General features: G+C 41.1%; 2 protein-coding genes across 12 annotated transcripts in view; one reads left to right on the forward strand and one right to left on the reverse strand.

The window, feature by feature from the left end:
• The window catches only part of AP4S1 (adaptor related protein complex 4 subunit sigma 1), a 34,755-nt gene extending 7,008 nt beyond the window's left edge, over positions 1-27,747 (reverse strand). The window contains exons 1-6 of one of the 9 annotated variants that reach the window (XM_074996902.1): positions 27,357-27,747; positions 26,015-26,187; positions 10,545-10,739; positions 7,334-7,420; positions 5,705-5,773; positions 2,990-3,001 (exon numbers count right to left, since the gene is read on the reverse strand). In XM_074996902.1, coding sequence (XP_074853003.1) covers positions 2,990-3,001; positions 5,705-5,773; positions 7,334-7,420; positions 10,545-10,682 — 306 coding nt within the window. In that variant the 5' untranslated portion in view covers positions 10,683-10,739; positions 26,015-26,187; positions 27,357-27,747. Of the gene's footprint in view, positions 1-2,891; positions 3,002-4,524; positions 4,646-5,704; positions 5,774-7,333; positions 7,421-10,544; positions 10,740-23,101; positions 23,123-26,014; positions 26,298-26,556; positions 26,634-27,356 lie in introns of those variants that run through there. The other 8 variants (XM_074996906.1, XM_074996905.1, XM_074996900.1 and 5 more) reach the window with 8 other exon arrangements.
• The window catches only part of STRN3 (striatin 3), a 111,310-nt gene continuing 110,258 nt past the window's right edge, over positions 26,707-27,758 (forward strand). Inside the window, exon 1 of one of the 3 annotated variants that reach the window (XM_074996896.1) lies at positions 26,707-27,221. In XM_074996896.1, coding sequence (XP_074852997.1) covers positions 26,916-27,221 — 306 coding nt within the window. In that variant the 5' untranslated portion in view covers positions 26,707-26,915. The remainder of the gene's footprint in view (positions 27,222-27,758) is intronic. The other 2 variants (XM_074996897.1, XM_074996898.1) reach the window with 2 other exon arrangements.

The following is a 27,758-nucleotide window of genomic DNA, read 5'->3' on the forward strand; positions in this document are numbered from 1 at the left end:
TTTAAACTGCATCTACTTTTCTTAATTTTAACAACTCCTACACATAACAGCATTTAGTCTACACACAACTGCTGTGATAACACTTTGTCACTTTCTTAATCCTTGTAGTGACTCATCAGAGCCAGAAAGTGGCTCCTACGCCATCTGAATTGCAGCTATTTAAGAGCTTAATAAAATTCCACCCACTTAAACTCTTGTTCTGTTTATAAAAAAATCAGGGATATTAACACCCTTAACAAAACATTTAATTATCAATGGAACAAATACTGTTGTCCATTCAAATGGTTCATAAGCACATCTAGTAGCAGTTATTTTAAAAGCTTTTTTTAAATATAGTTCTGGAACAATCATGATCTTAGCTTCATGTGGATTCTTAATTATGTGTGGAATGACTAATTCCCATACTAAAGGTGGACACTTGTCTCAGACATTATCTAGCCTCTGTACACATCAAAACTACTCCAAAAACAAACAGCTACTCGAAACTTATTAAAATAAAATGGGTGTCTAAACTAGCATCCTTTAAATTGACTATCATCAATTTTCTTTGTTTCTGTGTGAGGTGTTTAAACCCACACAACTTTAGGCACGTGAGTAATCCCATGAGAATCAATAATCAGGTTACTTATGCTAAAAGTTAAACACATGCATTTCGAGCAATGTGCTTAGGGAGAATATATAAATTTAATTTATTAATACTATTTATTATTATTAATATAAAATATTAAATTATGAAAGCTGATTAAAATGACTATATATGTTCATACAACTTGGTTCTTGTCTTACTAATTTTGGTAGGAAGAGTATGGATCAAGTTCTGCTTTTAATGCAAGTTATGCTGACTTTTCCTGTCTAGTTTACATATTAAAAATGTCTGAGGCATTTAGCTTGTAGCTTCACAAACAACAAGCAATCCTGAAGCACCTTAAAAATAAATTTATTAGGTCATGAGCTTTTGTGGGTAAGTCCCACTTCTTCAGATAATCTGAAGCTCATTACTTAAATTTGTTAGTCTTTAAGGAGCTACAAGACTGCTCATTATGTATTAAAGGGTAAGTTTGGGGGCACTAAACGCTTAAACCTTGTTTTTCTACATAGTTTTCTTGGACTACAGGAAACAATATATTACTCATTCTAGCAGAAACAGCAGTACATTTGCATCCTGTCAATTGCAATAGTTGATTGGTTAACAGACTAGAGCAGGTGTCTGATTTTTTCCAAGGCAGAGCAATACTTTTAAAACTCACTAATTGTCTTACTTATAACAGCTTCATTAATAAAGAATTTAAGATGTAGAGCTTTACTGTTTAGGTGGTGGTTGGTAGCATTAGCTGGTCTTTTGTTAATCCACAGGTGGCTTTAAGTAAGCGCCTGGCTGCATGGTAGAGGAGAGGCAGGGCTGAGCTCCCACTTCCTGTGCCGATGAAAATTGGCTTTCGTGCTACTCTTGGCACCCATGCGGGGGTGGGGGGGGCTGACCCCTGGGCTAGAGGGTGGATACATGTAACACGTACTCTCTTTTAGGTGGGACCAGGAATTGTTTTGTCTTGCAGTTGCAATAGATTATCCCGACAGAGACTTGGAAACTTGAGCTATTGCTTTTGGTCAGATTGGATGAGAGTCAATTCCTGTGGATTATTGCACACCTTGGTTTAGCTAAGATTTGCTGCAACATCTCAGTTGGGTGTTCTGAATTTAACTGTCGTTTCGCTACTGGGAATTTTTTTTTTTGCACTTAGCTTGGGCTTTATTGGACCCTTTTCTCAAAGACAGAGTGGGTGTGAGAGTAACTGGGAGTAAGGAACAGCAGGGTAAATGCACATAGACAGACTGCAGAATTTGGATTGGATACAAATACATGCTCCCATTAAGGCTGATTTCCCTGGATGCATGTTACATCTCAGGAACTGCAACTCCCCTCACTTCAGACTGGGCAGGGGCTTTCCCAAAATTTAAAAACAATCACAAGTACTAAATTGGATTATTTACTTTTTCCCCCAAATTTAAGTTGTTAAAACTGCAGCAACATGTATCATGCGAACACAGTTCACATCTCTGTATTTCCTGGAGCCTGATGAGCGTTACCTTAAGAGTGCTACTGTTCACATCGATATATAATATAGGCTGACAGCATTAATACTGGTGATGGAAACATCATTTTGTTTTTCCTGCTTTTTAAAAGTTGGTTTTAAATGTATAACCCTAATGTTCCTTTAACCAGGAGGCTGACAGACTTACTGGGCCCTGGAAAAGGTGATGAAAAGGTAAAAAATGTTTCTATATTTTAGCTATTCATTACTCCCAGAACAAAGCAGCTAAGTAAAATTATTCTCAGTATTTGAGAGCAGAGGGTAAGTGTGTGCAAAGACAACGTCATTTCCAGCATTGCTGCTGTCATGACCGATACCCAAGGTTTCCCCATCAAGGGCATGCTCTCATTCCCATTGATAGCAAGAGCAAAACTCCCAGTGACTTCTCTGAAAGCAGAAGCATAACCTGTGTTTAATCCTCTAACAAGTGTAACTTTTTTCTAATGTGGCTGAAGGCATTACTGTAATGTTTTGTTTTGGTTTTTTTTGTTACTGGCAATGCATTTAAGTTTACAAAAACATTGAAACAAACAAGCAAACCAAAAATAACTCATTATCTCACTTCTCTGTATGAAAACCTGATTATGTAGTTCCTTGTCACACAGCACTCCATTTCCCTGAACACGTCACTTTCAGAAAATAATTTGCTCCATGCCAGCACTGTCTTTATGTTGCTATTGAGATTTTAAATACAAGGTTCCTCATTAGTAGCAGCAGCCAGTGCCACTTCTGCTGTTGGGCCCCAGGAGTGTGCTACTCATTTTAACTGCAATATTCATTTGTTAAATCATAACATGATACAGTTTTATCTTGACTGTCTGCCCAGCTGTACTTCAAGGCAGTAAGAACAGAAACACAAAATGTGACAAATGGATTGGTGGTGATACTGGAAAGGATACATCTAATTCACTCTGGAAGAAAAAAGAAAGGTAGGTGTCAGTTTCAGTCAGCTGATAATGTGAGTCATCTTTTACCTCATGATCATTAAACATTACCTTAGAGATATGGATCCAATTGTGCCCCTGAGTCCCAGGAGAATTCTCAGTTCTAAGCAGTGGAGCTCTACAATGTCATCTGTTCCCTTTTTGTTCCTCTGTGGTCAGGGCCACCAGTGGGGTGAGGGAAGGAAATGGGGCAGCTGCTCAGCCACTTAAAAAGGGCTCAGGGCTCCAGGTCACTACCACTACCTCAGCAACTGCAGCAGCCAAAACCCCAAGTCCTTTAAATCACTGTTTGAGCCCCCAGCAGCGTTTATCTTGCACCCCAGTAGTGCTGAAGTGCTGGCTGGGGGAGGCAAGCCCTCAGCCCTGCCCCGTCTGCCAGAGGTCCTGTCCCATCTGGAGGGGGCCTGGAGCCATTGAGCTCTTTGCTGAATTAAACACGGGAAGCTGTGCGCCTGGACTGCTTACCACCACTCTGTGCACACACCACCGTGCCTGGAGGGAGAAGCACGAGGCTTTAGTGGTGGTAACAGTGAGACTCAGTTATTGGGTTACAGTGGGGAGGGGAGACCGGGGGGACCGAGTTACAGTGCGAGGCGGAGGGTGCCTGGCTCTGGGGAAGGGGAGTGGGATTGGGTTAGAGCAGGGGAGCTGGGGGTGTCTGGCTCTGGGGGAGGGCATGTATTATATGTTTGTTTGTTTTTCTCTATTGATATATATTATTTATTGACAGACAAAAATATACAATACAATACGTGGCTCTCTGCACTCCGTCCACAGCTGTTTTCACTCTTACTGTCTAAATGGTTAGCCACCCCTGTTATATGCTATTAAAAATAGAACTATGGTATGCTATGTGATTTATCAACCCATCCCTCTTTTGGTGTTTCTAGTTTTAGAGCTTAAGTGTTTTGAGTAATACCAGGTTCCATAGCATGATGCAGTCAGTAAAAGCTAATAATTGTCAGCTTTTACCCTTTATACATCTCCAAGAAAGGAATAGTCAACATCTGTTAAAGGTGGTAGATTCATAAGCTGCTAGTGTATATTTGTGTAATTTCAGGCAGACTTTTACTACCTCTACTACTTAACACTACCTCTACGTTCATTCACAGATGAAAAAAGTAAAACTTAGGAAAAAACTGGCAGCAGACAGATCAGTTAGACCAAGAAAATGCTAATAAATTCTGCTATACCTGCGGAATCAAATTCCATTCCTGGTCTGAATGCTCAGACTGTGAATGCAATCATAAAATGAGTTTCCAACCTCTATGCATTAGAGAACCAGGGGACACTGTAGTGGCCAGGCTCTCATTAGTCTGGCATGGTTAGTTGGGAATTTTACTTCTAATTCCATTTGACCCACACTGTAAAGGTGACAGATTAAAGTAAGGTGATCTTCTGTGTCAGAAAATTCATACATGAAATAGCCGTGAGATCAGCTCTCCTGTAGAAAATGTTTGCATTATTAGTGGGAAATCCAACTTACAAACCTGGGAGGGTATACTGGTCTTTATGTACAGTTACTGATGGCACATGATGGAGCTGATGGACTCTACAAGGAATTGCACCCAGCCCTCTTTGGCCAGGAGAGGGATCACTTTTAGGGTATGTCTACAATGCACAAAGACAGACAGCAAGAAAGAAAGAAAGAAAAATGCTAACCTGTGTTAGCAAACAGGTTGAAACAGCAATGAATAGATGACAACTCTCCTTTTAATTCTGGTTAGCAGCTCAAGTTCAAATTCATATGGCAGCCAAGGGCTGAACTTGATCTTCAAAGTCGAGTTGCCATGTTTTTACTACCTTTAGCTAATCCATGTTAAGAACATTTTTTGCAGTGGAGACTCACCCTTACACAGAGCCTGTGACCAATTAATGTAAGAGAAAGGCAAGATATCCAAACCAAATTAAATACATTGAAGCTGTTCAAATAGATCTTTATCTCAATCTGTTTCTGACATGACTTGTACATCCTCGGTTGACAAGATCAAACAGTTCCAGAACCACATAAAACAATGTGTTTTAGTCTATGACTACAATGGGTGGCCAAGCTGAAACCATGTCAGAACTAGACTTCCAAAATGTGACTGTCTATGCAATAACTTTTTTCTTAAATTCCCACTGCTACATTGCTACCAATGGTAGCAATAGTGAAAGTACCAGTATACATTAGTAGTTAGTACGTCAGTCACTGCTGAGAGTGGGAGAGTGCATTTTCAGCATCACTGGGAATTTTCTGTGGATAGGAATGATGAGAAATTAAGAAAAATGAATCTAGTGTAGAAAAGTGAGAAATTCTTGTAGATGGGACTATTCACAGTGGGATGCATGTAGGCTCCTGAAGGACAACTTGGTGGATAAACATAAAAAAGACTGTTTCCTAGTAAAACCATTTTTGCATTCAATGTCTAATAGTTGATAAGCCATATATCCTTATTATTGTATTATAATATATAATACATGTAAAAAATTAAAGAAAGTATTAAAAAAAACTTCCTGATGCTGCCTGGTTACAGCTGTCACAGATCACACCATACTTCTTTGTACTTTACACTTTTATAAACAAAAATTCCCACCCCCTTTTTCATTTATGCTGTCTCTGAACAATCTGTCCCCAAAGGCTTTCAAAGAGATGATGGTGTTTTACAACGGATTCCATGTCTTACTCACCACTCTGCTGAAATATCTGTCCAAAACCTCCACAAAATTATGAATTAGTTCATATATGGCCATCTCATTCTGAAAACCAAATTGAAAACAAGTGAAATAGTAAACGAATGGATAGAACACTTGCTACTCATTCATACTTAATTTTAATGTGAAATGAGTGCTTAATTTTAATGTGAGATGCAATCAAAATAATCAGTGAGTAGCAGAAATAAATATGCAGCCTTAGGCTCTCAGGGGTACTTTTTGAAATTATATATATTAACCATTATTACATTATTTGCAATATCAAAACCCAACAACCTTCTTGATGAATATAAATATACTCAAATCTGGTGTATATTAGTAATGACACCACTGCTAACACTGGTAAAACTGATAAATGGATACTAAAATTAGCAGTGTAGACATTACTTCCCTGCAGCCAGCAAAAGATCCAAATAATTTCTCTCTCCTCCCTGTTCCACTCAACAGTAAAGTACAACTATTTCTATTACTTCTACTGTGCACAAATCACCTTGGCCTTCTCTTCACGGGGAAACTTTTTTTTCTAAAATTTACTGTTGTTCACACTGGTACAACTTAACCAGTGGCAAAAAGAGCAAGGGTGCCAGCATATGAAAAGCACCAGCAGCTACTAGCATTTAACTATGATAACCTATTAGCCTGCACTGAGTCAGGTTAGGTGACCTATCACCTGGAGTTCTCTCTGCACTTATGCTACCTTTAGCAGAATAGTCATTGTGTAAACCCTGTCATTGTGAGCTTATAGGCCTGGCTACCACAACTTCCTTGAGACCAGATTCCAGATCTTGCATTGGCCAAAATAGCCCATAAATGTCAAATGTCCCCTGTGTCCAAATCCACATTCTATGAAGCCTTATTATGTACCAATGCAGTTTTTACTGAAGGAGCCAAATCCTTCAATTTTGCTCATTGAGAGTTTTTTGCCATGTGGAAGAATCTAGTGCAGAATTCAGTAGGTACTCAGGTTTGACCATAATTTTTATAACTTGGTATTTTTAAGATGACTTGTAACTTTGTGTTTCTCCTTCAACTGTTAGAACCAGACTTATGAAGGTCAGCACTTAAACAAGTGCTTAATTCTCACTGAAAATTAAGAGTAAGCCTATGCTGGCCTCAGCAGAGATGGATTTACGCACGTGCTTAGCTGGTGTTTTTTTTTAATCAAAGTCTAAAATAATAGAAAATGTCAATCAGAACAGCACTTTTTCAAGAGCACTGTATCTGTGTAGCCTGACAGAATGGCAGATACTTGCTTCTTTGGACCCAATTCTAATGGCCAGTGAAAGCTAGCACAATGACCTGTCGGGAAGGCATCTTACACCAGGCAGGTAGCTTGCCTGTAATGTTGCTGGGGAAAGGTGGGAGGGAGGCCAGCAGTTGGAGCTCCAGCTCTTCCTGACCATTTGTGGTCCCTCACTTCTTGAAGGCTGGGGCCCACTGAGTACTGCTATTTCTCCCCTTTCTTTGTTCTGAGCATACTCTAGAAAACGACTGCGAGGAGGCATTGCCTCCCTCAGATATGGCCACAACCACCTACAGAGGCAAACTCAGATTAATTTAAATCACATTTCTCTGACATTTTTCATGGATTAAACAATCTCTTACCTCTGTTTCACTGATTCCAACCACTATGAAAAGTGCTGCATATTGTCGATACACCAGCTTAAAATCCTTATATTCAATGAAAGAACACTAGGCAAAAACAAATGGTTAAACATTATGTGCCACCCCCCTCATAAGTTATCACTAAACAATGCACTTATTAAATATACTGTAATAGAAAACCATGGAGACCCATCTCTCTTTACATAAGTTTCATGAGTGTGACTTGTTAACGTCAATGAAATCACTCCTGATTTACACTGGTGTAAAGGAGGTAAGAATCAGGTTCACAAAATATGAAAAGTTTCTTAGTCTTTACCTCACAATGTCTTTCCTAAGATAAAGGAAGTTAATAAAATATTAAAGTATTCGGGCTTTTCATCTGTGGATCTCAATGCACTAAAATAGAGTTTTAGTCATGCTTTATGGATGGAAGAACCTGAGGGGGACAGAGCTACAATGATTTACTCAGGATTTCCAGCAGATCACATGGGCATCCCTTTTCTCCTCCCTTACCTCTCCATTTTAGAAGACGACAAGAGAAAGTAATTTTCAGGAAGATGATGGTAGAGGAATGGGTTTCCATTTCTTGCTTTCTGTCTTTAGACTTGTGGAGGAAAAAAAAAAAGCAAACACCCATTTAATGTCAAAGCAGAAAGCAGTCAAGTAGCACTTTAAAGACTAGCAAAATAGTTTTAGGTGAGCTTTCGTGGGACAGACCCACTTCTTCAGACCGTAGCCAGACCAGAACAGACTCAATATTTAAGGCACAGAGAACCAAAAACAGTAAGCAAGCAGGACAAATTAGAAAAAGATAATCAAGGTGAGCAAACCAGAGAGTGGATTACAGTAACACATGGTTTAAATCGTGATGGGAACTTTCTGAGTCACTATAGGGGCTCATCTGCATACTTGGCTCAATCTAATTCTTGACCTTCCCCCCCACCCCTCCGCTCTCTGATTTGCTCACCTTGATTACCTTTTTGTGATTTGTCCTCCTTGCTTACTGATTTTGGTTCTCTGTGCCTTAAATATTGAGTCTGTTCTGGTCTGGCTATGGTCTGAAGAAGTGGGTCTGTCCCACGAAAGCTCACCTAATAAACTATGTTGCTAGTCTTTAAAGTGCTACTTGACTGCTTTTTGTTTTGATAGTGTATAGACTAGCACGGCTTCCTCTCTGTTATTACCCATTTAATGATCTATATTGTTATGCCATGAGTCATCAGATGGTGCTGTTATACAATGTCACAGGACCCTTTTCCTTCAAATGTGAGTCCTGTGTATCTTTTTTACAAATGCTGTATTGTTACTTTTCTGATTATCATTATTTTAGGAAAACTGTTGAACAGCAGCAGAGTTGCTCTCAATTTTAATTTCTCTAATCAGAGTATATTAACAAGGCAAAATTACTTCCTGGGAACTGCGCGATTGTGTCTTTGCTGAGATTCTGGAAAGAAGGGATTGCCTGTGCGATGTCTGACCATCTCTGTTCTAAGACTGTTGTATAGAGTATAAAATAAAAAGTTGCAGAAAAAGTATATTCACATTCCATGTAATTGATTTTTCACTCAATGGGAAACACAACTGCAAGGCTCTGACTTCTGTGCGGCATTGTCAAATCGTGTCATTTTATTTTGAGTCTTGACATATTATAACAAAAAGTCTTGTGGCACCTTATAGACTAACAGATATTTTGGAGCATAAGCTTATGCTCCAAAATATCTGTTAGTCTGTAAGGTGCCACAAGACTTTTTGTTGTTCTTGAAGCTACAGACTAACACAGCTACCTCTGTGATACTTGACATTTATTTTCCTTAAACCTCTAACCCTGAAGCCACGTAATTGCTTGAGTATTCCAGCTTTCATTTTTAAAAAATAAAAATGTTTATAAGCCTTCTGCCTGAAATCTGAAAATTGCATAGAAATCATCAGAGAAGGCAAATAAGACCAAGTTTATTTTTAAGAATTTAATTGGTTTTTAAGACAATCTTATGATTTTTAGGGTCTGCCCATTAATTTTTGAATCCATTACTGATTGGTAGAGATCAACATGATAGGTAAGGAGCAACTAACTAGGCAAGGGAGAAAAAGATTTGTCTTCATATTTCTTCTTTACTGCCTGCAACACACTCCCCATTTAACTAAGGGTGCTAGTAGGTCAAAGCACTTTGGTTGGTCTCAGTTACTGCAATATCCTATAATGAGAGTGATGGATTATGACATAGTCGAGGCCAAATGACAGATTGAACTCAGTGGCAAAACCCCAATTGCTTCAACAGAGCCAGGATTCCATCCAGACTATTTAGTGCTTTACACATCAGAACTAACACCTTGACTTGCACCCAAAAACAGACAGCCAATGCAGGCTGCAGGTCACATGTGCAATGGTTTCCCTAAGAGAAGCACCATTGTGCGGAGTGGGCAGTAAATTCTACACTGGCTGAAGCCCTTGAATGCTTTTTGTGTACTGTACAATATAAAATGTAGAGGAATAATCCAATACAGCTGTGATAAAAGTACAGCCATCTTGTCACTATCATGTTTTGATACATGATTAGAAGTACTGGCTCACACGAGCTGATGAGCCCTCAAAGTCATTTCATGTATCATATCCTTGTACAACAGGTCTAGAATTCTCCAATATCTCTGTAAAAACAGACATAATGGACAATATTAAAATAATCCCTAAATGTAATTCAAGTTTGATTAAAAAAAAAAACAACCTGTTTTTATTTAACCATGTTAGAGCTAGATAACTTAAAAACCATATTCCAAATCAGAACAGAATTCCTTAGTAGTAAGTCATCCAAAATATGGCACAAAGCCACGCCATTATTTTAGCCATCTGACTTTGAGGCCAGCTGCATGGCCAAAATATTGGCAATTTCAGGAATACAGAACAATGCTAGCATTAAAAAGAAATGAAAGAATTGTTCCTATTATTTAGCAACAGTATGTGTATGTCAATTTATATGGCATGTTTGGGGAAAAATGGTTTTCATGAAAGAACCTGGTTCTTACACTACATTTACAATAAGACATCTGTAATGAAAAAGAAAAAATTATATGTGAACTTTCATGTCAAGAAGCACCTTGGCAGTAACACCTAAGACAAAACATTAATAGTTCTTGAATGTAATTCACTGTGTAATATTCCTTTCTTAGTACCATTTCAATAAAATGGCTAGATCAAAAGAAAAAAAACAAAACATACTTGCTCTTTTGAACGGGAAAGGCACTTTTTGATTACTGCAGCTTCCAGCATTGTCCGTTTAGGAATTTCCACATGTTCATAATACCTGGAGAGTCTTGTTTGACCTTGTTTGTTCACCATGAGGAAAAACTTTATCATTTTTCTGTTTGGCTGAGAAATAGTCTGTTACAAGAGGTAACAAGTGGAACTGTATTTCTGAAGAAAACAACAACAAAAAAGATACATGGGAGTTATAAAACACTTCTGAAGAAGCATGTAGTTGATGTTGAATTTTGCATTCACTAGTTCTGTGTATAACTGATGTAAGCAAGAAGAAAGACAGGTTCATTTGTCTTTCTTAATCCTTCTGGTGTTTTTAATTTCAACTCACTGTTGTATGAAGCCCCACCAAGATTCTTCTACTGCGCAAAAACACCAAAGAGCTCAGCCTAAGTGTTTTCAGATCCTAAAGGGGAAGTATCATTTCACATGTATGGAAGAGAGAAATGGGATACCACAACTTAGTGTGAGAAGTAATATGTTAATGTCTGTGTTAAATCTGTGAGCATGATTGCAACCTGTGCAGTTTAGTATTTGTGCAGTTAACTGATAGGCTGTGGCTTCTCTGTAAACAAATTTCCTTGTAAATGCTTAGTAAACAACACCTACTCCTGGATCTTCTCTTTTAAAAATAATAACCATATACATAAGACAAGCCGACATTCTTTTTCTTTACAACACACTAGCAGAAATCAACATATGAACATTAAAGGATTTTAATTCAATTAGAAACTGTAAATGCAGGGGAGCATTTTCCCCTCCAGTGTGCACAATGGATTTCATGGGTTGCATTCTGGCTAATAATTGTGCCTATGTATATGCAAGAACAACCCTTGGTTACAGGAAAGCACAGAACAGATTGCTCTTCTGTTCCTGGACTCATCCAGACCTACGCACATCATTCTGTGATTGTAGATATGGAGCAAGGGGCCACAGATGACAGGGGCATAGCCATGTTTCACCTCACAAGCCTGATGATCTGGTAGTGCAGTGCTTCCCATATGTTTTACTAAAACAACCCACCAACTGCATTTTATCTTTTTTACGACTTGCTATCTACTATCTATTTTAGAGTTTGTCTTAAATGCTATCAGATGGGTAGCCGTATTAGTCGGTATCTGAAAAAACAACAAGAAGTCCTGTGGCACCTTATAGACTAACAGATATTTTGGAGCATAAGCTTTCGTGGGCAAAGACTCACATCATCGCATGTTGCACGATTCTTTGCCCATGAAAGCTTATGCTCCAAAATATCTGTTAGTCTAAAAGGTGCCACAGGACTTCTTGTCTTCTTAAACAGTAAGAGCTAAGCTCACCAAATTCAGTGTACACCCTCCTCTCATAACTTAAACCACTGTAAGGGTTTGGTTGCACCAGGAAAACATGATATACGTGGAATGGGAGTGCTTCTTATAAAATCCAAACAAAACAAGGATACCATCACCAGTTCAAGTACGAATGCTGAAAGAGACTGAACCAAGATAAGCCAGAATAATATAATGAAGCTGGAATAGGATTGCTTCTCAAACCTTACAGAAAATGGATAAAATGGAGAAACTTGGAGTAGTGTTCTGTTTTGGCACAGCTAAATCAAAAGTTTAAAGGTTTGACATTAGAAGAAAATGTTATTGGAGGCCGAATTGACTACAGTCCATTTTTGTTAAAATATAGCAAAGTGATAAGAACTCATAAGGATGAAGAAAAAAAATGCAATTGATGGAATTCCCACTTAATTTACTAAAAAAATTAAAACAGAACATTAACAAACTTTTTTTAAAAAAAGGAATAAAATTAACTTTAGTAAACAAAATACTTTTTGAAAAATACAATCATTTAAAGCATGAATATTTTTCTTTCCAATGGAAAATTTCTATAGTCCACAATAAAGACTGGTACTGGTACTGTGTGTATATATAGTATTTCATATAGTTCTCATCCTCACACTGTCTAGCCCTTCCATGAATGTCAATTAGTTCACCCCATCAGTGTGTAAAATATGAACTCCTTTTTTTATATAAATTCAGGAAGGCTAGATAATTTACCCAAAATCACAGGAGTCTGGGGTAGAGTTTGGAATTCAATCCTGGGTCTCAGCCCCCTGCCTTGGCCACAAGGCTGTGTGTGAACATGTAAATGTACTGCAAGCAATAGTATGCATGTGAAATAAAGACATGCAGAGATGAGGGAGGTGAGGTGTTTTTTTTTTTATTTTCATTAAGTAATTTTCAGTGATGGAATGTGTGGTTTTTAACACCAATGGCATGGGTGGATTTATGTCCTTGGTCGTCTTACTCAGAGTTAGGAAAAGAAGTCTCTATATAGCCAATTCAGCACAGCTTAGCACATAAATATAGTCTCAGTAACAAGTAAACACATTAAATAAACTTAAAGCAAACTGTATTTGACAGATGGCCCAGTATTCACCACATACGTCATAACTCTGAGCATAGAGACTTTACGTACAACTGATATATGTAACCAAATTGTAACAAGTATTAAGGTCACCCATGTCTCAGGCAAGTAATTTCATTATCCTCAGTGAAGTCTGAGTAATTCCTTAGACATTGCAGTCTATGTTTCTATGGGTATGTCTACACTAGCCAAAAACTTCGAAATGGCCATGCAAATGGCCATTTCGAAGTTTACTAATGAAGTGCTGAAATACATATTCAGTGCTTCATTAGCATGTGGGCGGCAGCGGCACTTCAAAATTGACGTGGCTCGTCCCGACGGGGCTCCTTTTCGAAATGACCCCACCTACTTCGAAGTCCCCTTATTCCTATGAGCAGATGGGAATAAGGGGACTTCAAAGTAGGCGGGGTCCTTTCAAAAAGGAGCCCCATCGGGACGAGCCGCGCAGCAGCGAGCCGTGTCAATTTCGAAGTGCCGCGGCTGCCCGCATGCTAATGAGGCGCTGAATATGTATTTCAGCGCTTCATTAGTAAACTTCGAAATGTCCATTTGCATGGCCATTTCGAAGTTTTTGGCTAGTGTAGACACAGCCTATATGACATTTATCTCCACCAGTTAGTGTTTGGGGGATGATGTCATAAAATCTGGAGTGAGCAGTCATCCCCTAACAAGAGAACATTAATGACCTACCTACAGCTATGTAAATATTTCTGCAATATGTATAACCTCAGAAGTATACACTTGCAAATCACACGGTTGATGGATAAAGTACTTAAATAAATAGCTGAAGTAGTTGAAAGGGTTTAAAATATTAATGTTGTCCATCATCAGATAAACATTTTAATTATTATTGGGACATTTCTAGGGACATTTCTAATCTTTAATATACCACAATGTGACCTAAATAGTTCTAAATAGATACTGGAAAAAAAATCATGTATCAAAAGCTTAAAAGTCAGGAAATTAGACTTGGGCATCTGCAAAAATGACAAACGACCCATTTCAGAAAAGTGTCCTAAACAGTTACTTTACTTCAGAAAAGAAAAAAACCAAACATTTAATGATTACATTCTTGAGCAAGAGCTGCATAAATATCGTCCTTGCTTATAAATATCAATTTTATTGATAAGTAGTACCTGAGACTACAGGCTTCAATCTCATTACCTTTAGTATCCTGGACAATACCCAGCCATATCTTCCCAAACCAGATAACATTACAATGGAGTACTGGGGAGAAGGAGAATACGCAGGAACATGTTATTTTGTTCTACCCCAAATGATGAGGCTGAGAGTTCCACCACTTACACTTGTGGATGTCCCCCTTATGTAACAAATTTCAAGTGATTCACACGGTGGACTCTTCCCTTGCACTACCTCCCACACATCCTGTCCCTGGTGGACAGCATGGTTTTTAAGAATAGCTATGCTGTAAAGCTCTTCCCTAATTGGCAGTGGCTTAATGGAAATGAGGTCAATGGTATAGAGAAGCACTGTAAAATACCGCAGATTCTACACAAGGATTGCATTGGTGTTGATGACAAATCAGTGAAAATCTGCCAATCTTTTTTCCTCTTCAGAACACTGCATAGTCTTTGTAAAATTTCCAGATCTGAAGAAGTGAGTCTTCCCCACAAAAATTCATCACCTAATTAATCATTTTGTTAGCCATTAAAGTGCTACAGGACTACTTGTTTGTTTTGTGAAGATACAGACTAACAGGGCTACCTCTCCGTGACTGCATAGTCTGTTTATGATGGTGGTGGCAGGCCCCTTTTGTTGACTTATCCTGTTAGAATCCTAAATAAAGTGGCTGAAGATCAGTGCTCAATGACTCTGTGACCCATGCAGCTTCTCAACTCCACCTAATCTTAAAGAGTTCTCTCTTTGGGCAAAAAGAATGAGGAAATTAGGACAGAGGAGGGCGTAGATGGAAACTCTAGGGTCATCCAAGACAAAGGGGGAAGTTCATTTGTTATTATCTATTGACTTATCAGGCAGTTATACATGTATAAAGTTACTACTGCACATGAGATGAGATCCTGTTGGAGGTAGGCCTTACTTTCATGCCTTCATTAAATATGACCTCTTATACGCATAATCCTTTTGGGGAAAAAGCAGATCTTGAAGACATTGTATCTTAAAATGGCTAAAAAATTATGTTTTTATGTCTTCGAATACTTTACATGTGAAACATTTTGAATCATACCTTTTATCATCGCTACCAGTTTTCTAGTGTAGTCCCCACGATACTCTTGTGAGTGACTGCATTTCTCACAATGTGATTCTTACATACTCAAATATATATGTATGTATTTTTATTTTGGCTATTCCTGTTTTTCAAAAACTTGGCTTATGTTAACTCTATGACTCGGTAATAAGAATTTTATATATGGGGAATCAGATAGTCAAGAGATGAGTAATGATATGCAGAGCCTTCTATTTTTACATCACTAGCACAAATCCAGCTCATTTCAGTAAGAAAGAAGACAACCATATGAGGTCAGTTCTGTGGCCTATCTGAAATGAATTATCAGTCTCAGTTCAGTTTCCACTGGACATCTCTTTAGATCACAAAAAATAGATTTCACTTGGAGCCTTTAATTCATAAAAAATGCCTCTCAGAACTGGCCTTTTTTTAAAAAATGGGTCTGTTTTATGAGCAAGATCTCCCTCTGATCCAGAAAGAATCTATCACTTATATAATCAGGGCCTTGTAAAGAAGCTTTATCAGTTCCTGACAGCAATACCTGGCCTGCTTGGGAAACTGAGAAACATAAGTAAATAGGATATACTCATTATGATCAACTCAGATGATAGATTGTTTACCGACGCCAAGAAAAGGGCAGGGGAGGGGAGAATTACAAAGGCAAATGGGAAGTGTAAAATGTGCTGGAGTAAAACACTGTTTACCTCTAGAGTGAAAATGGACTAATGCAGTTACCATTGCATAGTCTTCCCTCCTGTCAAAAGACTTTAGTAATTTCTGACAAATATGGGAAATGTCAAGATATTGTGATCACCAGAAAGGGAATAGAGACAGATAATTTTCCTTGTGTTGATGTCAATTTCACAAGCAGCAAAACCTTACAGCCACAGAGAATGCAAAACAACTTGTAACACAACAGAACCTTACAAACCTGATGGATGAGAAATATTTGTAAAACTTCCCTTAAAACAAATGATCTTCTTCAATGATTTAATGAAAATAACTAAGTTCTCGTCTACATTTTCTTTGCGGTATGTTTTCTGGCACTGTGTGGTAGTTAAAGTTAAAAAAAATACTCTGCTTAAACTATGTCTAGATTGAAGAGAACTGTTGGCAAAAGATATGCAAATTGTGCAAAGCATTCGCATATCCCCGCTGACACTTCTGTCAGGAGAGGCTTTCCCAACATTTGACCCATCTACATGGGGTCAAATGTTGCGAAAAAACCTTTCTGCACACACATCCCTTTTTCCTTGTGGAACGAGGATGATTGGGATGTCAAGAGAAGGCTCCTGGAGTGGTAGATTTCTGTTGCGAGATCTCCAGGCTTCTGACAGAAACCCACAGTCTAGACACAGATTAAGAGTATAGCCTTGTAGAGCATCTCTTGGAAATATTATCGAAAAGGTATTTTGAGTGACTTCAAGTGCACGACTGGTAGGGTACACAATCCATGGAGCACCGTCAAACATTGGCACAAAAACTTAGTCCGGGTCAGTAGTTAATACAGAAAACTAACAACAGCCTCTCCAGATAATGGTTCAATCATCTTGGAAGGGCAAAGCCTGTACTGCAGTTTCCTGAGTTGTATCTGTTCTGTGTATCCACAGAAGTCCAAACACCCAAGCTATCAACCAAGCACGTTTCAGATGCACAAAGTATGTACTTTAATAAATGCATATCATCTTCAGACACTTATTATTCACTAAAAGCAAAAACTTCATCATCATCATCAATAACCATGGGCTCAGCGCCCATTGGTGTCTCATGTCTCACTACTTCCTTCCATCTTTCCCTGTCCAGTGCAGAGTGGCTTAGTTTCTGTAGACTAGCTCTGCACCAGTCTACTATATCATCTATCCATTCTCTGTGGGGTCTGCCTCTCCGATTCAAACAGTCCATTATGCCAAATACTAGGGTCTTGATTTTTCGTTCGTCGTTCATTCTGCAAATATATCCAAATAGTTGTAGCTTCCGTTTTATAACCTTCTGCAAGCAGGTTCTCTTTCGGCTGTATCTTCCTATATAATTCCTCGTTGGTGACCTTCTGCAACCATCCTGTTCTCAGAATCTTTCTATAACAACTTATGAACACCAATATTCTTCTTTTCGAATCTTTCGTTATCACCCATGTCTCACATCCGTAGTAGTAGTAGGCATCCTTCAGTCTGCATAGACTATGGCTCGCACCCTTTATAGTTTCAATTGAAGACTTCATAGTCACAGTAGACACTGAAAATGAAGACCCACACGAGAATGACAGTCCTTGCTGCATCTCTTGCAGATGTGGTGGGTGTCTGGCAAGTCCTTAGTGTGCTTTCTGTGCTCTCGCTTCTCCTCTGCTAGCTGTCCGATCCTCATCTCGCCCTTCTGAAGGCCCTTGTGTAACCCCTGCCTCCATCTGCTGTGGTCGTCTGCTAGTTCTTCCCAGTTGTCCAGCTCGATGTCTACCTCTCTGAGGTGTCTCTTGCAAACATCTTTGTAGCGCAACTGGGGGCGTCCGGGAGGTCTTTTGCCAGAGGCTAGCTCACCATACAGGATGTCTTTTGGAATCCTATCATTCATCCTGTGGACGTGGCCAAGCCAGCGGAGCCGACGCTGCCTGAGGAGGGTGTGCATGGTTGGGATTCCAGCTTGCTCGAGGACGGTGGTGTTGGTCACTCTGTCCTTCCATGATATTCCAAGGATGCGCCTGAGGCAGCGCAAGTGGAAGACGTTCAACCTCTTTTCCTGGCGGGCATACAGGGTCCAAGTCTCGCTGCCATAAAGGAGGGTGCTGAGGATGCAGGCTCTGTAGACTTGCATTTTGGTGCGAGCATACAGCTTGTTGTTATTCCACACTCTCTTGCTGAGTCTGGACAGAGTTGTGGCTGCTTTTCCGATCCTCCTATTTAGCTCAGCGTCCAACGACAGGGTGTCTGTGATGGTGGACCCGAGGTAAATGAACTTGTGGACGACCTCTAACGTATAGTTGTCAATGCTGATTGATGGGGATTCAGCAACATCCTGAACGAGTACGTTTGTCTTCTTTAGGCTGATGGTAAGCCCAAAGTCCTTGCACGTCTTGGAGAACTGATCCAGCAGTTTTTGAAGCTGGTCTTCTGTGTGAGACACTACAGCAGCAGCGTCTGCGAACAGCACATCTCTGTTAATATTCACGTCTCACATCCGTACAACATGCTGATGAATACACACGTTTTCAAGATACTCAGCTTCATTCTTAAGCTAATTGCTTTGCTATTCCAGATCTTATCTGTCGCCTTCAAACTTGCTCTTGCTTTTGCTATTGTAGTCGTTATTTCCTTCTTACAGTCTAGATCATACGTTATGTTGCTCCCCAGATATGTGAACTTCTCCACATTTTCTAGTTCAATACCATCGACGCTGATCTTTCTTCCTATTTCCTTACCTCCAAATACCATTGTTTTTGTTTTATCAATGTTCTTAATCAGTCCATACCGCTTCCCTTCTTCGTTTAATACCTGCACCATTTTTGCTACCTTCTCCTTATCTTCCTCAATGATAACTATATCATCCGCAAACCTCAAGGTATTAATTCTTTTCCTGTACACAGATATCTCTTCTGCCTCTTCCTTGATCTTGTCCATCCCTCTCTCCAGATGTGCGATGAAGATACTTGGCGATATTGGATCTCCTTGTCTTGTACCTCTACTTGTTTTAAAGTAGCTTCCCAACTCCCTGCACGTTCTCACCGCTGCCTCTGCATTATCATTGATAACCTTCAACAACTGTATCAGTCTGCTATCCACTCCATATGACTCCAACACTGCCCAAGTCACTTTCTGATCTATACTATCAAATGCCTTTTGAAAAAATCGACGAAGCAAATTTATGTTTTTGTTCTTTCATCGAGCTTTCTCCACTATCAGCCTTAGTGCCAATATCTGCTGTATGGTAATTCTATCTTTTCTGAATCCCGCTTGCTTGTCTGCTATTCATTCTTCTATCTGCAATCTCAGTCTCTGAGTCAGTATCATCATCAGCACCTTACCTAGATGACTTGTTAGGGCAATCATTCTGTAGTTCTTGCACTCCAATGTACTTCCTTTCTTGGGTATTGTCACTAGCACAGATCTTGTCCATTCCTTAGGTGCCTTCCCCTCCTTCCATGCTATATTATATAGTCGGTGTATTTCCTGAGTCGTGCTTTCTCCGCCGTATTTGATCATCTCTCCCGTAATCTTATTTCCAGGGCTCTTGTTGTTCTTTAGTTGTTTCACTGCTTTTTCTACTTCCTCCTTCAAAATATCAGTCTCACTCTCGATGCTTGGGGGAGATATCTCTTTCAATTCTTCAATCAGTCTCTGCAAGACACTCGGGTCCAACTGTGCTTTGTATAGATCGGTGCAATATCTCGTCCATCGCTGCACAATCTTTTCCCTGTTCATGAGCACTTCTTCGTTCTCATCTTTGATAGCCATCTGCTTTGGCTGCCATTTCCTATTAATATTTCTAATTGTCTTATACACCTCCCTGGTCTTACATTGGCTGTAATACCTCTCTATATCTTCACATTGCTCCTCTAACCATTTCTCCTTATCCTTTCTGGCTGCTTTTCTTACCTCATTGCACTTCATCCTATATTGCTGTTCTGCCATCTCAGAAACATCTCTTCTGATCTTCAACACACTCTTCTCTTGAACCAACTTCAGTGTCTCCTGGGTAATTCACTTCTTATTGATCTTTTCTTCTTCTGGAACACTCTGTTCAATTGCCTCTTCTATAGTGATGGCTATCCTTGTGACTCTCTTATCTAGGTCTTTCTCTGTGGCGATATTCTTAATCTTCTCTTCGAGTGCTGTTCTGTATGCATTCCCTGTTTCTTCCTCACATAGCCTCGCCACATCTCTTCTTTTCTTAAAATGTATCTTACATTTTCTTTTGAGTTTTATCTTGATGTTTCCAATCACTAGACTGTGGTCTGAGTCTATATCCGCTCTTTGGAAAGTTCGGCACTGCTGTACTGATGTTATCCATCTTCTTCTTATCAAAATCATATCTATCATGTTCTTGGACTTCCCGTCATTTGATCGTCACGTCCACTTCCTATAGTCCTTTTGCTAGAATCCTGTGTTGAAGATCACCACCTCATGCTCTGTAGCAAACTCTAGCAGTTTCTCACCTCATTCGTTTCTTTCTCCATATCCAAACATTCCCATGACTCTCTCCCAACCTTCATTATCTGTTGCAACCTTCGCATTCCAATCTCCTCCAATGATCAACCCATCTTTCTTCAGTATCTCCTCCACCGTCTTTGTCAAGCCTTTATAGAATAGCTCAATCTCTGCCTCCGTACTGTCCGACGTAGGTGCATACACCTGAATGATTAAGGTGTTGAACAGTTTTGCTTCACATCTCGTTACCATCATTCTTGCACTCTCTGGTTTCTAGCCTAATAGTACTCTTCTAGCTGTTTTGCTAAGAAGGAATCCAACTCCTGCTTCATGCTTCGTTTCGTTTCCTGACCAAATGACTTCACAACCGCATATCTCTCCTGATGCCGTCCAATGCATCTCTGCCAGTCCAAGTATATCCCATCGGTATCTCTCATCTCCTTCTGAAGCAGCTCTAATTTTCCAGTTGCCCACAGTGTTCGGATGTTCCACGTTCCAGTGGATACCATATGTGTTAGCTGTAATTTTCTTTCATTAGCCAACTTATCAACCCAACCCCGATTGCTCGATTGTATCACGGACCTTGTTTATCTGGGCAACGTCTGAGATGGCATCTTTTAACATTTAGTTGTACTAGCATCAGATTTCATTTGTATTGTTGTTTGACAGTCAGCGGATCGACACACATCTGACCAACCCTCCTCCTTCATCCATGCTGGGGACTGGCATGGAGCTCGCAGTGGCTTCGTGGTGGAGTTAAAAACTTCTCTATAATTAATTACATCAAATATTTCACTGATTTCCCTTGGTATGCCTAATAAATACCATGCAAACACTGAACATGGCCTGAGGTTGCTGCAGGGAAGTCTTTATGTGTTTATGCACTTTTTATTCAAATCAGATGTATGCAACATGGAGCCACTTTGGTGGCCTGGTTGGCTGCCCTCATGCCCAGGGCACTAGTTACGTCACATTCTAAAACAAAGTTTTGCAATTCTTTAGGGTTTGCTCTTAAAATGTGACTAAGAGATGACTTATCTGTGAAATAAGACACTCCACGAATGCCATATTTCAAGACTAATTCACTAACCTTTTTTTAAAAATTAGACTTAGAATTCTATTCCTTACTTAACTGTTCAACTAAACATTTAGCTTTAATACATAAAATCATGATCTTCAGTTTTATGATACTCAAATTTATGCTAATCTTTAAACAATGCTACTGTTAAAGATTCTTATTTTAAAACATAAGTTTGCATATCTTAAACAAAGGCAATATATCAGTGAAATTCTATTCAAGTGAAGAACTTTGTATTTATTACATATATTTCCTCCCTCTTCCCCCAAACCAACATTAGCACTGGCTGATACAAAAGGCATTGGTACTTCACTGCAGGCTCCTGGACAATAGATTGTCATATCAGCAGCAATTAAATTTGTGGAGAGTCTCTTTCTTTTCCCATGGAACAACCCGAAAGGCGCACAGCATGTATGCAAAATGGCAATTTGAAAACCTAATTTTTTTTGTTTTGTTTTGTTTTTTAACTGTTAGGCGAGTTTTCTATTTATGGTGTTTTGATCCAGGTTGCACTGCTCATTTTGGAACCTCTTTTTCCATCCCTTATCCAGTTGGAATTCTGACATGGAAAGTACTTATTTCAATGAATTACACTCAGATTTGTCTGTTCTCTGGGCTAACTACTAATACATCAATCTAAACCATGTCAGCCTCAGTCACTTTGACTCACATTGGGCTTGTCTACACTTGCCTGACTTCGAAGGGGGCATGGTAATCAGGGTGACAGGAGATTACTAATGAAGTGCTGCGATGAATATGCAGCACTTCATTAGGCTAATTCTCCTCTGTGGCAACTTTGAAGTCTCAAACTTCACATGTGTGTAGCATGAGGAGTAAATGGACTTTAAAGCGCCTGTAGCTACACGCATGTCGGTACTTCGAAGTTTGAAGCTTCGAAGATGCCACAGGGGAAAATTATCCACTGCGGCACTTCATTAGTAATCTCCTGTCACCCTGATTAACATGCCCCCTTTGAAGCTGGGAGCAAGTATAGACCCATCCATTATGTAGGGGGAAAAAAATCCTGGGATATTAACAGAATTTTAGGCTTTTAAATGAGTTAATTTTCCCAGAGGTGTGCTTTCATCTTTTAATTATTTTTGTATTTATGCATGTTTCCAGAGTTACAATAAGTTATCAAAGTGACTTGGTGCGCTCCTTAACCTCTGCAGTTTCCTGTTATTCTCTTTGCTGTGGGCAGTTACGATAATGAGAAGTGGGTGACACTTTAAGAATTTCCTTTTCCATTGTACATGGATTTCATGGTCCTCAAGTTTACATTCTGAATTTCTGCCCCTTCTTTTCCAAGATCATTTTATGTTTTACTATTTGCATTCTGCTTGATTGCAGTTATGTTGGTGGAACTGGATTTCTGTATAAGTGATTGTTGCCACGGTTTATGATGGGTATGTAAAAATTTCATTTGCTCTTCTCAGTGAGGTGGAGTACCAGACTGGAGAGCACTCTACCATCAATTCAACTAGACCTGCTAAATCAATCAACTGTAGCAACACTGATCTCTCCCCACTAGTGAAGACATGACCTTGGTTATATGATGTTTTGGAGTTCAGGCTGTATTGTTATTATGTGCTTCGTAAGCACATACACAAGTGCATAACTATCTGGGAATAAAATCAGCAAGAGAAAGCAGGAAAGAGAACAGGTGTGAAGTAAAATACAGAAGTACCTAAATGAATGAAAAGTAAGGATGAGTTGTAAGGGGATAGATGAAGGTAAAAGATCAGAAAGGGGAAGATCCTAAGTGAGACTCTGAAAGACAAAAGCAGATGACACGGTGAGAGCAAAAGCGTTTGTACAAATGATTTTATACTGAGAACTCTGACAATCAGATTATCTGTATATGATCCTATAGAAAGTAAAGTGTACAGTGAGAGAGGAGAGCTCACACACAACGCATTTTTCTGCCAGTCTTGAATATGACTAGGGAGTAGGACTTTGTTATCAAATCTTTGTAAAGCATCATGCAGCATTATTGATATTTAACAATAACAGTAATTTGAGTCACCATCCTCATCTATTATTATGTGAGTTACACCAACTATGGAGCTGTAATAGCTTCTCAGAAGCCATAGGTGGAGAAGATACGGCCTTCAATTTGAGGTTCATGAACCTGGAAGAAAATCCCCAAAGCAGAAAGTCCCTATTATTACAGAGAAGTCACCCTCAGCTTCTCAACTGCCAAGGAGTCGGCATGCATATGGACCAGGATCTAACGATTATGTACTGACGCTGCCAAAGAGTTAACCGCATTTTAAAAGCAATTATCTTTCCCACTTTTCACTCCATACTGATAACTAGTGGAAATTTTGTTTTGAGATTTTACTTTAGGGTCACCATATTTGTACTTTCAAAAAGAGAGTACACTCCAGATCTACCGATGACAATACAACTCAGCCTGCCTGACTGAGCTAACCTCGTTATCCCCAGCCTTACTCTGGCCTATTTATACCTGGCCTTGCACATTTCCAGAACCAGCATCTGAAGAAGTGAGTTAACTCACGAAAGCTCATGCTCTAAACTTTTCTGTTAGTCTATAAGGTGCCACAGGACCCTTCGTTGCTCTACAGATCCAGACTAACACGGCTACCCCTCTGATTCCTGAGGGACTGTAACTGTATCTACCAACTCATGTTGTATTAATGTGTTCTCGTGTATATACACACACATTAATGTGTTGGTAGATAGTATCTCTATCAGCATTTACCAACTCATGTTGTATTAAAGTGTTACTCCCTCTTAGGGGTATCCTCTTCTTTGATAATTCAAATACGGTAATCCTATTTTACTGCCTTTTACCTATTTCAGTTGTTAAACAAGGAGATTAAGTCTTTAAAATGATCCTGTCAATACATTTTTGGATTAGGCCCTTCAAATGAAGTAGCACAGAACACAGGCCCTGATTTGCTAACATATAAGGGGGACTCTGCCAAGGACTCAATCCCCCACTTACCCCAAAGCCCCAGCCCCACCTGGCCTGTTCCTACCCTTGTGAATTTGATCCTTGTTGGGGCCACAAATGTATTTTATGAAAAGACAGAGTTGAGTAAAAGAAAAAGGCTGATTTGGGTAAGCATGTGTTCATGCAGATTAGTAATTTCTATCTGTGGCAAATGGAACAATCTGCTAACATGGAAAGGGGAGCACAGACTAAAGCAGCCAGGAACATTTTAAGGTGAAGCTTTAAGATGAAGTGACACAATGACTGAGGAGGGCATTCCAGAAAGGAATTAACAAAAGCAACATCTAGCTAGGAAGAGTCATTACTGGTAAGACAGAAGAGGGCAATATAGGCATGCGAGCAGATAGATATGATTAAACATGTTTTCTGTTCACTTTGAGCAACTGATACTCTACCATTGGAAAATGTTAAAGATAGGGCACTTATGCATGTATGGAAGATAGAGAAACTTATTTAGTTATGGGTGACATGCAGTGAATTGTCAAATAAACATGGGACAGTTAAAATCTCTTTGGGTTTGTGATAAACATAATTGCTTAATTTCACCCTACCGAGGCTGTGACATTTTGGCCTTACTTATTCTAAGGTTCTGCATGTTATCACTGGTGGAACTTAAGTAGTTGTAGCAAGGTCAATTTTTTTCCAAATGTCTTTAGTGTGAAGAGTTCTGAAATAACTATATAAATAAATAACCACCTCATTGAATTACATTAACCAAATCCTTCATAACTGGGAGATTTAAAAATATTGCCTAAAATTAATTCAAAAATCAAAGTTGTCCCTTCAAGAATGATGTGTGGCAGCTATATAAAAAGTTTACAGAAGTTTCATTATCTGTTTAAAAATATATTCAACAGAAATCTTATTTAAAGGCAAATTACATCTTATATTGTTAAAGCCAAAAAGTAATTTTTCAATATTTTTGCATTTCTGCTAAGACAACAAAATACAATACCCACTTTCATTAGTCCATTTCTAGTGCTCTTGACTTTTGAGTTCTCCTGTACTAGCAGAATGCTGCAAGGTTTGAGTTTCAAATATAGCAGGTAAGTTTGTTTAAAAAACCCTGAAATAATAAAATCTGTTTTCTTTTATATTTAAATCATATTTGCAGTGGCTTTTTGGTTTTGTAAAAGCTTAATCCCAGACCACCTACATTTTGGACCACGATTGCTTTGGCATTACTACTCATAAGGAAGAAAGGGCCAATAAGGTTACCCAGTGGCTCTTTGCTAAAGCTGTGTCTGATCTAGTTGTACATAGTGTAAGCATAGCCATGGCAGTTTTGGGATATTAGAGAGAGACACAATTAGTTGTTGGACCAATTTTTGTTGGTGAAAGAGACCAGTGAATGGTGACTTGAAATGTGTTAACTACTTATCCTTAACAAGAGATTCTATTTTTTATTAAACCATGACTAGGGTGGATAGAGAGCGAGTGTTTAAAATCAGGGCAGGGTGACGGACAAAAGGCATCTATGTAAGACAAAGTCCTAAACAGCGAGACTGTTCCTACAAAATCAGGACATGGGGGTCTCGCTACCTGTCGTGCTCAGTAAATAGCCCAGCCCAGAAGAAAAGCGCTCGCACTCTCTCCACTAGATTCAATAAGGGAAATTACCTGACCCACTTTTAACAGATCCAAGCACAGGGCTCCCAGTTGCCCTGGGCTGCAGGGGACTCCTCCACTGTTCCGTTTCTTCCTTCGCCCAAGCGGGACCTTCCTTGGCTACGGGCTTTTGTTGCGCGTTTCAGTTGACACGAGCCTGACCGCAACAGGGCCCTTCGTTCCCGCTGGGCGACCCGAGGGAGCGGGGAGAAAGAATAGTGACTCCCCAGCCGCCCCCGTCCCGGAGGGCCAGTAGCTGTCGGGGAGTCCCGGGGACGCGGGCTGCGAGCACGGCGGGCGGCTGACGGAGCCTGCGAGCCGAGCCCGTTTTAACACGGCAGAGCGGGGGGCGCCCTGTGCCCACGTGGGAGGCTGGGGAGGAGGGGGCAGGCGGGAACTTCCCCCACCAGAGGCTGCTGACACGTCTAACATTCAGCTTCCCGCTCGCCTGGGCAGAACAGCTCACAGCAGCCCCCGGCCGAGGGGAGGTGGAACCACCTGAGGCGACAGCAGCAGCCCCCCACCCCCAGCTCCTGTGCTATTATGTCACTTACTTCACTCACCGCTGGGCGGGGGCCGTACAGACTGACACCCTCAGCTGCAGCCGGTCCCCTCCTCCGCTCCCTCCAACCCCGCCTTCGGTGCGCATGCGCGCGTCAGCGGCCTGGGCCGGGTGTTTCCCGGCGCGCCCCGCGCGGCTCTCCCTCCCTCCCCGCGGTGGGTGGGTGAGAGATGGATCGGAGACTGTAATGGCGGCCGGTGGCGGCTCGGCGTTGCTCTGACACCCGGATACTGCTCGGCGCAGCCTCCCCCACCTCTCCGGGCCCGGCCCACCCCCTCTGCCTGCCCCCAGCCGGCGCCGCTGCCCCGGCCCGCAGCGGGACGCGGAGGAGGAGGAGGGCTCCCGCGGACAATGGACGAGCACCCCGGAGGCGGGATGGCGGCCGCTCCGAGACCGCAGCAGCAGCCGCCGCCGCCGCAGCCCGGGGGGAATATGAACGTGCAGCCTGGTGCGGGCTGCGTAGGGCCTGGAGGCGGCGGAGCTGGGCAGTCGCCCCAGGTCCCGGCGGCAGCGGCGGGTCAGGACGCGGGGGACCGCGCGGAGCTGTCCCGACCCCAGCACTACACCATCCCGGGGATCCTGCACTACATCCAGCACGAGTGGGCCCGCTTCGAGATGGAGAGGGCGCACTGGGAGGTGGAACGGGCCGAGCTGCAGGTAGGGGCAGGGGCAGCTCCGCGGGGGACCGGCTCCAGCTGCGAGGGGCGGGGAGCGAGCGGGCCGAGCGCTAGGGGCGGCAGACCTGGCCCGTGGAGCAGGCTGGTCCCCGAGGCCGCCTGCTCAGGACGGTACCTGTCCGAAGCGCGCCGGGCCAGGCGATGTCCCTGGGCAGCGGGGCAGGCAGAGGCGCAGCCCCTCACGGCCTGAGATGCGGTCCTGTCCCCGGGGCAGCCATTTTAGTTTCCAGTATGGCGCCTGCCTGGGCTCCTGGCTCTGGAGCCAATCCTGCTTTTCAGGCTTCCCGCACGCGCGGCTTGCCGGTGCCGGTGGAAGCCGACGGCGAGTCCGGGCGAGCGCTGCCTCTCAAGCAGAGGGAGGGTGCGCTCTGACTGCTGCAGTGACCCGGGGCTGCCCTGCGGCCGGTTGTGTCTACATCTCTGTCTGCGGGGAACTGGGAGCAAGACCCCCCCCCCGCCCCCCCAGATCTCCCAAGGGCTCAATCTTCCCACTACACCCTGGGAACGAGGTGTTAAG

This window comes from Carettochelys insculpta, chromosome 6, assembly GCF_033958435.1.
Source record: "Carettochelys insculpta isolate YL-2023 chromosome 6, ASM3395843v1, whole genome shotgun sequence".
Lineage (NCBI taxonomy): Eukaryota > Metazoa > Chordata > Testudines > Carettochelyidae > Carettochelys > Carettochelys insculpta.